The sequence below is a fragment of the Falco punctatus genome, assembly GCF_963210335.1.
Source record: "Falco punctatus genome assembly, chromosome: 4".
NCBI classification, from domain to species: Eukaryota; Metazoa; Chordata; class Aves; order Falconiformes; family Falconidae; genus Falco; species Falco punctatus.
Genome location: NC_137583.1, coordinates 3,034,846 through 3,050,508, shown reverse-complemented (window position 1 = coordinate 3,050,508; position 15,663 = coordinate 3,034,846). Strand labels below are relative to the sequence as shown.

Sequence of the window (15,663 nt, the reverse complement as noted above, 5' to 3'; positions counted from 1 at the left end):
CTGCCTGGCGGTCCGGCCCTCAGCCCGGCCCCGCCCGGAGCCCGGCCCTCAGCCCGCCCCGCTGCCGGGCACACCGCCCCTGAGCCCGGCCCTCAGCCCGCCTCGCTACCTGGCGGCCCGGCCCCGCACGGAGCCCGGCTGGGGCGGGAGCCGCCGGCGCCCTTCAGCGGGGAGTGCCGCACGGCGCCGGGGCGAGACCGGGGTGCGCCCCCTCAGCGCCCCGCCGCTCGCCCCTGCGGGGCCGTGCTCGCCCCCCCCCCGGCAGCCGCCCGGTGTAACAGGGGTGCGAACGGACGGGCGAGGATGAGGTACGCTTATGTCGCCGCAAACGGCGGTGCTGACAAATGAGGAGGACAGGACGGGACTAAACCCTGCCTTTTTCTCCACCGTCGTGATGGCCGCTGCACGGGGGTGCTCCGGTTCCGATGGGGTGTTGATGTCGTAGTAAAAAGCGCCGTAGTGAGTGCGCAGCGCATCCCGGCGGCGGTGGGGAGCAGCCCTGCCGGAGCTGAGCGTGGAAGCGCAGCCCGCGGGCCGGTTGGGGCTGCCTCCCGCAGCGGCCCTGGTGCCCCCGCCGGCCTCCCCTGCCCAGCGGGAGGGGGGCCGGGCTGAGGGGAGCCCAGGGGGCTTGCTGGGGTGGGCTAGGCGCTGGAGCGCATGGCGTGAAGGTGGAGAGTTGGGTTTCCTTCATCTGCAGAGAGCCCAGCTAAAGGGGGTTTAAGGGAAGCCTTACATAACCTGAAGCAGAGAGGATGGAGGCAGATTCTTCTCAGAGGTGCACAGCAAAAAGCGTGAAGGAAAAGGGCACATGTCAAAACATGGAAAATTCCAAATGCATATATTGAGAAAAAATTGCCTAATGTGGCTCATTAAGCACCATAATAGGTTACCAATGACACTTCGTGTAATCTCCATCCTTCAGGACTTGACTGCACAAGCCTCTGAGCAACATGATCTAACTTTGATGTTAGCTCTGCTTTGAGCCAAAGGTTGGACTAGATGGCGTCTAGAAGTCCCTTCCAAGCCAGAGGTTGGACTAGATGGCGTCTAGAAGTCCCTTCCAAGCCAGAGGTTGGACTAGATGGCGTCTTGAAGTCCCTTCCAAGTCAGAGGTTGAACTAGGTGGCATCTAGAAGTCCCTTCCAAGCCAGAGGTTGGTCTAGATGGCATCTAGAAGTCCCTTCCAACCTACAGTTTTTAATGACTCTATATTGATTTTTGCAGATCTAGAATACAAAACAAAGTATGTTTTCTACAAAACAAGCATTACCTCTTTAGATGCTTCATGTCATTTACCTACCAGGGAAAATAAATTTGCCAGAGCTGCCTTCTATTTTGGGTCAGACGATACTGCAGAAACGGCCAGGAAAATTGGGAGGAAGCTTCAGAGTAAAAGCCACCAGTCAGATAGGTGTGGGTAAGGTCACATAAAGACAATTGTTCAGGCAGCATTAGGGGAAAATTTTGAGCTGCTACTTATGCAAATTTAGAGCTGATGTTTGGATAAAGGACCTTGCTGGGGAACGTGGGCCAAATTCCAGGAATTTCACAAATAAAACAAATTGGAATAAACTTGGGAAGTTTGCTATAGATTCTTTACCTTGAATCTGGCTGCATTACATCAGTCAAGTTCTACAATTCCTCATTCTGCATGCTGCTCACTTATTAATATTGGTAATACTTGTACTCTGTCAAACACTTCATTACTCAGTTTTGCAGTTTATTTCCCCAAGGCTAGAAAAAAACTGATTTTACCACTTTTTGGGTCTTTTAATTCTCTTTTTACATGAAATATAAAGGGAGCATTGATGACATCCCATCAAAATAGATGGAGTGTTGTTACTGAGTCTCCATACAACCGTAACCTAGCTTAGATTTGCAGTCTTAGAACAATTTCGGTTTCATAACGGGGTTTATGAAACAGCTGTCAGCACATAACATTGGCCATGAGAAATAATACCAATACAGGGTGGAGGGACTCTTCTATAAGCCCACATCCTCATATTATCTCAAGTAGACATGTCATATCTGAAGAGAAATTAGACCCTGGGAGTTAGATTTCTGCACAATGGTTTTAGCTTCAGGGAAATGGGAGTTTCATCTGGTAGGCTTGCAGTCTTAGAGTATCATTTTTTATACAGACTAACTGAGCTGGGAAATAAACTTGAGATGTACACATGAAACTGCTGGTGTAAACATATGAGCACACTGTAGCGAAGTCTTACAATATAAGAGGGAGAGGCAGCTTCAGTCAAGGATATCTCTGTGCCCAGGATCTTAAGGAAAGCGGCTATAACCAAGCTAATCTGAGATTTGTGCTGAAGTCAATTGCTTGTTGCAGGTATGGTTTGCCTTTTGAGATCTTCCTATGAGCAAATAGAAGTCTCTGTGATACACATGAGAATAGTAATCACTTATGAAACAGACTCTTTAAAAACAAGGAACAAATTTCCTGGGTGTTTTTGGCACATATTTCTGTAGGTAGGACTTTGAATTTCCCCAAGCAAAATCTTGCAGCAAGGGAAAATCATCCTGGAATTGGAGATGAAAGTAAAACTGAAGCAGATTCAAACTCCTCCATTCCTAGGGAATATGGTCTTAGCATGTTTTGCAGAAGATAACTTCTCAGAACGATTTAGTTCAGATTAGATTCTATTACAAGTTTGAATAATAAAAATATTTATTTAGGTTTATGTAGTGCTTTCCATTTAGGAGCTTAAATTATTTTTTTACAACATTCTCAGAGAGCGAGACCACAAAATACAAGCAGAACCTGGCAGAACTATTATATTGATTTATTTACAAAAATACTGTCAAAAGTAATCTAGTCCTTTGCTGTATGTCTGTTACTGCTGCAAGAGTGTGACACTGCAAAATACGCTGAAAAAGGTATCAGCTTGAACTTGCCATGTTGATAGCCTTCTGCCAGCGTTGTCACTACCTTCCCTGGCATAGGTGGGTGCCTGTCCTATGAGTACTTCGATGTGATACAGGGAAACAGCTGTTACCTTCAAAGAACTGAGCTGAGGGATAGTTTGTTACCTAGTGAGGAGGAAATTAGATTGCCAGTTAGGAGACTTGAGTTCAGCTCCCAGGTGTGATTGTTGTTTTTGAAGACCAAGTTATGTCTGATCAAAATAGAACGCATTTGGTATCACTCAAGGCATTCAGTTTAATTGTACAATAGGCATTCATTCTAATTACACAGTGCCAATGTATAGCAATGGGTGCTGTGTATTTCTTTTAAGGCATATTTTTGTTGAAACATACCAGACAAGGTATCTTGGTAGACAGAAAAAAATTATAAGGGATACAAATATTTTTTTTAATGGAAACTTTTTAAAACTTACCAGATGTCAGTATGTTTTTAACTATTACTATAAACAAATGTGCATCTCTTTCAGTTGGAACTCTTACACTTTCTAACTATTTGAGATCTCAAATGGCAATTTTGTAGTAGCCTGATATATGTGCTCCTGTGTCTGTGCATGTATAGAGTGTACATCTCACATTTAATTTTTTTATGTTTCCATTTTAGACTGTAAGATGACTATGTTGAAATTATTTATTTTGGTGTCAGGTATGTATCATTTTCAAAGATAATTTGAAATTTGGTGTCAGAAGTGTAAACTATTTTATGAGCTATTTCTCACACATTGTTAACATTAATTGTTTTTTTATCTTCTAATTCTTCAATATACAAATAATTAGATGAAAATTAGTAATTCTGTCATTTTACCTAATGAATAAGCAAAAGTGACTATGTATGCATAGTATTTCAACTTAACTTGGCATTTTCAAGTGAACTAATTCTCATGCTGGTAGAGGGAAGAATGTATGCACTAAAGCTTTCGAGTGTATTCTTACACCTCATCTTTAGGAACTTAAGCCATCCCAGCTATCAGGAGGCTGGCCTTCTAGCATCCCTGACAGCAGTGGAAAGATACAGTGATCTGGAGAATTCACGATCTCCTCTAGAACTATTTAGAGGTGTGTATGGTGCTTCTATATTAATATCTTAGGATTAGAAATACATTTTTACAGTGAATCTTTCAGTCATTTTCATTTATAATGCTATCACAAAGTAGTCTCACAGAGAATGGAGTCCTTTTAGATGGTGAAATGAAGCCAAAATGTGCACCTACACTACTGTTTCCTTTAGAGTGCCACATTTCCTGAAAATAATATGGCAAAAGAAACAGGTACTAGATGGCAGGATCCACTTGCTAATTGCACCCCTCCTTTAATAAACTTCCGTGATATGTAGGATTTGGCGCAGAAGGCCGGAATTCTTGTCATTACCCACTAGATGTCCCCATCGACACAGAAAAAATTTTGAGAATGTGTTTTTCTGCCTCTTCAAAGCAGGTCGGTTGTTCTTGCCACACCTTAATCAAAGAAGAACTTCAGTCCAAGAAATTCCAAGATATTTCTTATGTTCTTTTAAAGCCGTGTGTCCTCTGACCTTGTTTATTAACTGGAAAACATTGGAATTTTTTACAGGAAACCACACCTGGAATATTCTACTAAGGCTTGGCCCCATGTGGTAGTAGGCTTCTCCATTCCTTACCCTAATTCACTTTGCTCTGCTTGTCTTACATCCAGAGCCATTTGAATTGCCTATTTGGTAAAATAAACTGATAAATCCTGTTAAGTATCTTGCTAGTTGGAAGTTTAAAATAGGCAGTATCCCATTTTCTTATTATCTCTTATAGCTATCACATCAGAGAATCCCACTGTAACAACTTCCCTGGTCTTTATTATTAACACAGCTACACTAAGATTATGGATAAAAATGAAAGGGAGATAAAAAATATTCAGGCAGCTTCACTTGCGTAGGTTTAGCTGTTCTGTGTTTGAATGTTCATTGATTGTACCAGAGGTATTCTTTGTTATAATTGTCATTATTTTTAGGCCAATTTTCAATGATTTTGTTTAAGTTGCTGTCTCATGTATTAATGCATTTTAAAGTCAGAAAAGGCAATTGTCATGATCAAGAGGATAGACTTCTTGATAACTCCAAGCAGCCCTTGGGTGAGCATGTTTAAGCAGTGTACACTAATAACTGTAGCTGACTTAGTGTGCTGCTTTATTACCTCAGAGATCACCTAAATTACCATCTATTTTGGCTAGAATTCCTGTTGCATATCACAATAGAAAAGAGATCATAATGGATGTGAATCTGAGCAATTGTTTGCGAAAGGCAAATTAATTACAGCATGTGTTTCAAAAGATGCTCCTTTGTAGTCCATACTTGTGCAGATACTGCTCCTGCAGTGAAAAAGTTGTCTGAATTCTGGAATGAATTTTGCTGCTTCTATATTCTGTCTATGTATTTTGCCTTTTTTCTCCTAGATTTGAGTTCCCTAACTGCAGTTTTTTCTGCATGCTACTTTAAACCAAAGTCAAGTGATATCTGACCATTGTACAGTACATTGAAATAGACTGAATCTAAGTTTATTCCTTTAACAGTTTTCCAATTTATTAAAATGCAGATATATTAGGACTTCATTTATTATTGAATACTTTAAATGCAACTGTTGACATTCAGGTGTTTAGTTCAGAGAAATAAAACTGACAAAGTATAATAATACATTGCATTTAGTTAGTGTATTATATCCAAAATTTATGAGCATCATGCAAACATTATCCAAAGTGTTGCATTCTTACTGTAAGTCTTGCCGTATTCACTTTGTGAAATAGGCACACATGGCACAGGGGGACTCTAAGTAGCTCAGGATCATTAATTAAGAACATAGAATTCAGAATTTCTCCTCTAACCATTAAACTACCATTTTTCACTTCTGATGTAATAAAGATAGTACACAGAACATCCCTTCAAGTCATCCCACCGAAATATTGACAGTACTCAGTTAAAGGAGTTCCAGTTCCATCAGAACTTTGTTGTTAAGCTAACTGAGCAATTTCAGAAGCAAGAAAGCATTCAGGAAGTGGTAAATTCATCAGCACAACAAAATGAATGGGAGGATGTTCTTTTTACACTGAACCTTCAGGATGCCTCTCTAATCATCCTTCCCAAAATGTATGGAAAAGACTTAGATAAACTCACCATTACACGCAAATGTGACTAGCTGTTGAAGTTATCTGGTTCTGGGATTTCTGCCTAAAACTAACATACTCTACAGTGTTTGCTCTAAATGTTTCTCTTGGTTCCAAAGCAGAAGGATAGGAATGAATGCTTTACTGGTGTGCCATAAACAAGGCAGTATGCAGTCATGAGATACTCAGCTAATATCAGGCCTGAGATCTCTGCCTCAATTCTCCTCCCTGCTCCCAATCTGTGTACTATTTTTTTATTTTGGTGTAATTGTTCTGTGAAATTGTAAGCTTCCCGTTAAGTTACTCATGTGGCATATGCCACTATGTACTTTTTTGCTAAGGATTTATGTTTTCTTTCTTTGGAAACAAATCCTTACCTGACTGCACTTGTTTCCTCTTGTATAACAGGGCATGTCTGTTTCTGACTATCAGTATTTAGAAACAGTTTTAAATCAGTGATCTTAGATGTAAACTTCTCTGTCAAGGCCACCTGACAGCTTTTCCAGGTGGAGCTGTTTTCACAGGTGCTTGTCATTCAAGCTGTGGACGAGGCCCTGAGCAACATGATGTGATGTCAAAGCCAGCCCAGCTTTGAGTTATAAGTTGCACTTAGATGTCTTCCTGAGATCCCCTTCCAACAGAGAGTACTCTATTATTGTGCATTTCTCCTGAAATATTTTACAGCATTTATTGCATGATTTATAAAATGCAATTAAATATAAAGGATAGAAAAGGTAAACATACGTCATGTTTATTTTTGTTTGTTTTGCAAGCTTGAGTTGCTCATGAGTTTGTCTCATTATAATAGCAAGACTTTACCTACTACAAGATAAGGATATATGGATTAATATTGGCACTGCATGCTTATGTTATTTGCCAGCTTCCAGGAAGAAGAAAATATGTGCAATCTATCATCAACCATTTTCTGTAAGTCTAGAAACAACAGCATGCCCTTCTTGAATAGATAGTCATAGTATGTTGATTATGGAAAATCTTAGCAAAATTTCTATGAAAAAAAATACTTCGGGTTTTTTTCAGTGAAGTTAACATGTACAGGTATAAATGAAGCAAGCATGACATCAAAGAGATATGGCAGGTTACGATATGACTGACATTTCAGAAAAGTTTCTGATTAGGGGAAGCTATAATGTCACAGTCAAAGAAAGAAGCTTCAGCTGTTTAAAAATATCTATCCTATTTAAACTGTTGAAGCTTCTTTCTTTGATTGTGTAAAGTACCTCCACTTGCAGATCTCACTTCACAAGTGATGTGTTCGTGTGTTTAATGAAGTTGAAAGAAAAAAAATATATTTGGCCAGTCATAGAAACATTATTCTTTTCCTTTTCTGTAGCTGAATAATTTATAACTACTGAAGATCTCTATGTGTATCTCCAGGTTTTGTTCTACATGATGAAAGAGGTAATCTCAAATTGTAAAATGTGTACAACAGTGTAACAGTTCTGAGATTCCCCCTGAGTTTTTCAGATTCCTGATGTGAATCAGTTCTTCTTCAAATCTGTCAAAGCTGTTAAATCCATGTTTCCCACTTTTTTACTAACACTTATTTATAAATTACAGTTTTCTGAAGTTGTCTACTTTACCCATGGTGTTTGTCTTTGAAACACGAACGTTTTATTTGGTTGAACTCTCAAGCTGCTTTTTAGCTCAACACCCACCCCCCACCCCCCACCCCCAGACCCGTATCAGTGGATGTGAAGGATCTTTTTGAATGTCTTCTTGAAATTCTGGTTACAAAGAGGATATAGGAATGGATTTAAGGTGGAGTTCACATAGCCAAGCCATATAGTGAACATGTGTAATTTTGAAAATTGTTCATGGCCATGGAAAGCTATTACCATAAATAATACAAAATAGGGAATCCAGCACAGCATAAAGGCTGCCATTATGACCCCTAACTGCATAGCCGCTTTCCTCTCCCTGTTCCCATGCAGTCCTTGAACGTGCCTTTTGGAATGGGTGCGCAGACTTTGCCAGGTTTTCCTCAGGGAAGTCAGTCCTCTGAACTCCTTGTTCTCAGTCTTTTCCTGGGGACTGCAGGCTTTTTCAGGGTTAGGACTGGAGTGCTCTCTGCAGGGTACCTCCTCTGTGAAAGTGTGGCTGTCTGATGCATCACTTAAGTCACTGTCTTGTGAGCTAGGCTCTTCTTCATTTTCGTTCTCTTCTGTTACACACACGCACTTCTTTCCTGCTTTATCCAGGCCTGGCTCAGGCTGGGCAGTGGTGAGAGGAAAACAGCTCCATTTAAGGACTTGCTGATTACTCTTGCTAACAAACAGCCTTGAAGACTTATCAGAATCACTGAAATGAAGCTCTGCCTCCATATTTTTGGGCTGAGGGGAGCTTTGCTTGTCTTTGGGAGGAGTGTCCTCATCTAAGATTTGCTTTTGGAGGCAAGTATTTTGCTTGTTCTTCGTCTTACTCTGAGGTATGGGTTTTTTTCCTGAGGAAGACCAATACGATCCATTGTTGAGCTCTCGGTGTTGACAGTGTTTTCGAACAGCTCTGAATATTTTATAGTAGAACCATAACATCATGGCAGAGGGTAGGTAGAAATTGAAAATGGCTGTCACCACTTTAAACCAGGTGACTTTAGAGAACTCAGTTTCACATTTGTTTTCCTTTACTTTCCTTTCCCCATTATTAGCAAAAACATGCCATCCTAGGATTGGAATGATCCACATGAAAGAGAGCAACCAACACCCCAAAATCATTAGTGACGCTCTCATTTTTGTTCTATACTTGAGATATTTCAGCGGTTGCTGAACTGAACGATAACGGTCAACGCACAATATGAAGAGATTGAAAATGGATGCAGTGCTGGCCACATAATCCATTGACAGCCAGAACAGACAGACTGGTAAGCCTAGAGTCCACACAGGACTTAGGAGATAAACAATATTCAGGGGCATAACAGCTGCACCAACTATAAGATCTGCAATAGAGAGGCTGACAATGTATAAATTGCCAACTGTTTGCAGCTTCTTTTCAGTTTTCACAGCACATAGTACTAATATATTCATGACAATAGTGATCAGTGAAATGCTTCCCAGGAACACACCTAGAAGAGCTGAGTGAGGGTTAGTTGAGTTCTCTGTTGTGTTTGACATGTTTTGCATGAGAGCACGGAATGAAAATCAGAGATGTCCAGGCCTTGGAAATGCAGTCTTGGTTTACACTCCTGGATGAAAATGTGTTTGCTTGCTCTGTGATTGTTATTTCCAGAACTATAGAAAAGAACAGAAATGCATTCGATCACTGTAGTAGTAAAATAAAATAATAAAACTAATCTGTGTTTCAGCTTAGCACTGTGCTTTTTAGGACTTTCCTAAATCATGAATTTTTACAACATTTTGCATACGGGTAGTTTGTGTTCTATGGAAAGTACTGGAGCAAGCTCTATGAACCAATCCAAAATTGTTTACAGAGGTGTTTTATGGGGCTTCATGTAATTATTACCCCAGGATCTAGAGAAGAAATTTCAGTCCTCACTTTTAATTTGTTATATCTCATTAAATAGCTGATCAGGAGCCATAACATAAACTACATATTGGCAAACCACTTTACAATGTGTTAATAAAAAGCAAATTAACATGTTTTGTACTAAATAGTTCTAAACACACCTGTAGGAGGGGAGGATAGAGAATGCCTGAAGAGAAATGTGTGAGAGGAGGATGGAGAATGTCTGATCTGGCAGGGCATGAGAGAACAGCTGGGTATTGTAAAGGAGAGTAAGAAAGATAAACATGGTTATCTAGTAGCAAATAGGTGTCTGCACGCTTGTACTGATCTATAGCTATGTAACTGCATGAATGCTTTCTGCCCTGAGCCTGGTGGTACATACAGCTGGAATTTGTATCCGGGTTCAGAGATATAAATATGGGGTTCTCTGCACAATAAAGTGTCTCTGGTTGCACCACAACTGGAGCCCGTGCCTTCAGACGCCACACACACCGGTCATTATTTACAAACTACATCTAACAGTTTGGGAATACAGCAGTTGGATTTAATTACCCACCAATAATATGGTATCATACGATGTCAAGTGGCAAGGTACTCCGTACAATAAAAAGACTCCAGCTGTATGCACTTTTAGTTGATACAGAGTCTCAAATAACTCCTAAGGTTGCACCCAGTGCCTATGTTTTCACTGGTAGGCATTCGTTCAAACTTCAGCTAATGAATAAACTCTTCCTACCCAATTTAGGCTTACACAGATTTCAGACATTTAAAGATGGCAGCCCTATTTTATTTCAAACACAAACCAATAAAAATTCCGGGAAAATAATAGGGATTTTCAGGATCAATAAGCATCTTGCAGCCTCTCAAATGTATATAAATATAGGGTCATAGAATCATAGACTGGGTTGGGTTGGAAGGGACATCAAGGATCACCTAGTTCCAAGCCCCCTGCCACAGGCAGGGACACCGTCCACTAGACCAGGCTGCACAACCAGGTTGCCCAAAGCCACAGGGTCTTTTAGGATGAAGTCTACTAGTCATTCAGATGCCCAAGAAACATATGCCAGAACTGTTCTCCAATAACTTGGAGAAGCCACGTCAGTCCTGCACGCTTGTGGCTGCTGTTTGCTGCATTAAAGCGGAAAGTAAATTGGAAATAAGAGGAGTTGAGACTGAAACACATAACAAAACTTTCCTTTATACTAGAAATTTTTTTTTTATAATTAATCTTTAATAAATTAGCTATTATTACTTGCTTAGAACTTTGGCATGAATTATGTGTAGAGCCTTCAGAATGAAAACTCTTTAAAATCTTCTATATCCCAATGCTTAGAGTGCTGAGGAATTCCAGTGCATACACTGCAGTTAAAAAACAAGAAGGCAACCTACTAAACACTCACCATGGCATATACAAAACCTATTTTAGAGTGGGCCACATTTGCCCAGTTACACTTGTTTTCTAGTCACATTCATTTCTACATATTATTTTGCAGATGTTATCAAAGAGTGGTAGATTCCCTTTGTACAGACACAGTAAGTAGTGTGTAGCTTTACGGTGATGTGACCTGCATTGGAGAAACTATAGGTACATACTGCACTTGTGAACATAAAGGTTATGTATCAAATCATAGACCTTAGTTATAAAACGTGTTTTTTCTTCTGTTTTCTAACACAAGCATAGTAACTCAACTATTGGCAATAAAAGGGGAAAGGAAGGGAGGGAATGCAGAGGTAAGAACAGCACCTTTTCAAAGTTGAGTAGATATGCTACTCCATTATCTAGAAAGTCTTCATGGCTTTGGTATCTTCTCCTTCCCAACTGCTAACTTCATAAGTGGATCTAAAGTCCAAAAAATGATTAATATTTTAAGTCTTGGACCATATGATAAGTTCACCAATTTTGTCTCCAGGATACATAAGAAGAATATCTGTGAGAGTGATATATATTGTCTACCAGTTCTCTTTTATAGTGTTTGTCTGAGTTTATGTTCTGGTAAATTTCTTAAAGAAATGAGGAAGGAAACTGAGACTGTAGACATACTAGCTCAAAGTATTTCCACAGCTAACACTGAGAGGTATGTGTGGGATTTCTCATCCTTGTTACTCTAAAGATGGTCAAAACAATACAATGCAATAGATTATTCAATATTAGGTATTTCATATTGCAATTCAATAGTTCAATATTTCATGCTACCTTTATCTCTTTTGTATTCCAGTAGTCAGGGTTGAAGCTAAAATGTTTGTGTGATTTCTTACAAGACCCTAAATTGCTTCTTCCTTAAGCTTTACTTACAACTGCCTGGTGTTACGAGAGAAGATGCGTGCTTGGTAGCGGTAGCATGCATAGGTGGAGGAAATACGTACACTGTGGGGTAGGAGCTCCAGAGCCGTATTCTGCAGTTCTGTATTCTGTACAGCCTTCAGGTTCTGTCACGTGTAGCTCTTCAGTGACAGCTAGTCAAGATGTCAGAAGATCACAGAGGCTTCAAGCATCTCCTGTTTGAGAATGAGAATAGAAATAACTCCATGGATCTTAAACCAACATATCCCAGCCTGTCATTGTCTGGTTGCCCACAGCTATACACTGGAACCTCTCTGCTGGAGTTAAGTGTATGGGGCATGGTCAAGTCAAGAAGTTGATGTTAATTGCTTCAGGGACCTCATAAAGAAATGACTGATCTTCAACCCCACCTATTTTAATTTAAATTTATGGCAAAATAAAGGAGAGAAGACAACTTTAATAGAGTCTTCAACAGAAAGAGTAACAGCAAAGTATCTGATTAGACAGCTGTCTTTGGTTATTTATGAACTGCATATGGAATAAAACATAGAGTAGGATATAGTAAATGGTGTAGACTGCTTCCCAAACTTTCTCTTTAGCACTGCTGCAGTGAGATAGGGTAGGATTCAGGAAGCAGACAGCAGAATTTGATCTGGAGAACTGCTCCAAAGGCGGCATAAAGATCTAGCTTTTCAACTCATGCTCTGCTTTTATTAAAATATATTTTATTAAATGCTGAGCTTATGCAGGCTATAACAGTCCAAGAATGATGTCAGGTGATGCAAATCATTTGAGAATGCTAAGAACAAGAATAGCTCAGGGTAATGCGTTTTCTCTTTTAAAAATACACATACTATCAGGTTCTCCATATTTATAATAATTCTGTTTGATAATGTAATTTTCATCACAATTCATTTGAGCAGTTCATAGTCCCTGATGGATTTTATCTTCTCTGCTTTATAGACAGCTGGCCATGTACTATTAAATTTTAAAGTGGAATGGAGGAATAGGTCAAAGTGACCTGCTAAAAATCATACAATAATGTCAGATATGAAACCAGCCAAAGCTCCCTTGCTCTCCAAAGTCCTGACTACTATACTGGGGTTTTGTGTCTAGACTTTGGGTCTGTATTTGTTCAGACACCCTAGACAAACAATGTTGGTTTAGACCTTAATTATCTTTTCCTTTTTTTTAACTTTAATGCAGTGCAGGCATCTTAGTCTGGCTTTCACCGTCTGACATCTTCCATTGCAATATGTCCACTTACATGAGAGGGTCTACAATGGCTGGAGTGGGACCATACCCAGTAACAAACGCCTACAGTATTAATCACTGGAACAGGCTTGCAAGAACCATTTTCCCTAGTCTAGAGTGAGTTGATCTTGAGGCTAGATTAGGATATTGAAGCTTTACAGTGCCGCTGCATTCTTCTTATTGAACAGTTTGTTTTTCATGTGTGATCTTTTACAACCCTGACTTGTGAGTATTCTCCCACCAAAGAAAATATAAGTGTTGATGAAAAAAGAAGCCACTATAAGAGGTAACTGGAAGAGGGTGTGTGAAGGACGTTCTTAGAACGGTGCTATCTGTCTCAACATTGCTGGCTGACCACAAACAGACTCAGAGGCCCTGTAGAGAACTTGCCTATATCTGGCTTTGGCGGACCACGGACGTTTACCCAAACACCGCTGCACCTGCTTGACCACAAAACCCACACATCTCCTGTTTTGTACCCTCACCCCAACAAGTACGCCCAGACCCCAGAGGATGAAAAATTCTCTGGTAAGACGGTATGGGTGCTTGCACCACCGCTGAGTGAGGGGTGAGGCTATGCAAAACAGCTCTTGGAAGGAGCAGAGGCTTTTGGGTGAACAGCTCTCGAACATCTATAAAAGAACCGTGACAACCAGCACCGAGTGGAATTCCCCTGACGTGAAGTCGATCCGGGCTGATGGGACCCCCAGCTCCATGCGGTGGTAGCTATTGCACCTCTCTTTATTTTTCCTCTCTTTCTCTCCATTTCCTGCCTCTATGCGAGTACTATTAAACTTTTTTTTTCTTTATGGCATTTGACCTCATTTGTGTCTTATTCTCACTCTGGGAATCACAAAGAATCTCCCAGGACCTGACCATTCCGGGCCTGGACAGGTGCCCATACCTTCAGCATGAAACTTGTATACCCAGCACATACTTCCTACCTATCCAGTTTTTTCTGAAGCCAAATCATACCTCTGAATCCATTAAAAAGCTGTACCAAGGGACTGAGTTGGCCACAAAATGCTTGGAATAGAGCAGAAATGCAATGTTGCCTTTGTATGAACCAGTGCTTGCAACTGTCTCTTTGCATTCCCTAGCACACAACACCATAAGCTGCTGTGGTTTCCTCCTGAGATCTTTCAGATCATGCAAAATTCTCCTTAGCAATAAGTTATCACAGGCATTTAGCGGCTGTCCTGGTTCAACACGAGCTGGCAAGGAAGTATCACGCAGCCACTTGCTTGCTCCCCCACCCCCAGTGGGATGGGAAGGAGAATCAGAAAGAAGGTAAAATCCATATATAGAGAAAAGAACAGTTTAATGATTGATATAAAGCAAATAATTTATATAATAATGGTAAACAACAATAATGGTAGTAGTAGTAGTAATTAAAAGGGAGACAACAAAACCCAAGAAATAAACAGAAACAAAAATCCCCAAAACCCAAGTGATTCACAATACAACTGCTGACCACCCACTGACCGATGCCCATCCCACCCTCAAGCAGAGATCAGCCCCTCCCGGCCAGTTCCCCCAGTTTATATATACTGGGCATGATGCTCTATGGTATGGAATATCCCTGTGGCTAGTTCGGGTCAGCTGTCCTGGCTCTGCTCCCTGCCGGCTCCGGGGGCACTGCTCGCTGCCAGAGCCTGGGAAACTGAAAAGTCTTTGGCTTTGAGTAAGCACTACTTGGCAACAACTAAACCATCAGTGTGTTATCAACATTACTCTCATACTAAATCCAGAACACAGCACTGTGCCAGCTACTAGGAAGAAAATTAACTATCCCAGCCAAAACCAGGACAATAGCATAGCAGACATACTGCAATCCCACACTCGTGTTTGTACAGGAAAGAGAATGTTACGGCTTTCTTGAATCTTCTAAGGGCTTGAAGAAGGCTTCCAATGCATGATTTCTTGTGCATCTTGCACCAGTCAGCGTCCATGCTCTTTCAATAAGGAAAAAGTTGTAGAAGACCTACATCTCCCTCTTGTACACAGGCCAAGAGAACGGTACAAGAGAAAACAGTAAGCTTCTCCTAAGAAGCAAAGGTGACTGCACCCAGAACAGCATGCAGAGAAGTTGCATTTAGTTGCAGAAATGTTGTGTTGTTGATCAGTGCCCTCTAATACCACCCTGTATTTGGAGCTTTGGCCCTTATGCCACTTGCCATACATCCTTGCCCACTAAGATTACACTGAACTGCCACGCAGTTGCCACTCTTTGCTAGAATTAGGACATGTTGCCACACAACTTTGTCCAATGGAAGGTAACTAGAAAATAACAAGCCTTGCTCTGTATTATGAAATTCACTGATCAGCTCTACCGTGCTGTAGAGAAGATTGTAACCTACGCTTTTTGTTCTTAAACTTCCTACCATCATCATTGGTATTGATGTTACCAAATATCAGCAGTTGGGCATCATGACAGCACTGTGATTCGCGATAGCAGCTTCTTGATCTTCATTGAGGCACACACCATTTTAAAGTGGCTGCAGACTGGTTGTTGTGGTATATGCACCCTTGTTCAGGAGCTACTGATTTAATTCCTTATCTGTAATTCAGTTTTCAGCAGAGGTACT

General features: G+C 40.7%; 1 protein-coding gene across 2 annotated transcripts in view; it reads right to left on the bottom strand.

Annotated features, from left to right (window-relative positions):
• Window positions 1-12: 12 nt before the first annotated feature.
• Window positions 13-15,663, bottom strand: part of HRH1 (histamine receptor H1) — a 25,246-nt gene continuing 9,595 nt past the window's right edge. For both annotated transcript variants that reach the window (XM_080386168.1, XM_080386169.1), the window contains exons 2-4: window positions 11,905-12,036; window positions 11,285-11,380; window positions 13-9,305 (exon numbers count right to left, since the gene is read on the bottom strand). In XM_080386168.1, coding sequence (XP_080242294.1) covers window positions 7,764-9,197 — 1,434 coding nt within the window. In that variant the 5' untranslated portion in view covers window positions 9,198-9,305; window positions 11,285-11,380; window positions 11,905-12,036 and the 3' untranslated portion in view covers window positions 13-7,763. The remainder of the gene's footprint in view (window positions 9,306-11,284; window positions 11,381-11,904; window positions 12,037-15,663) is intronic.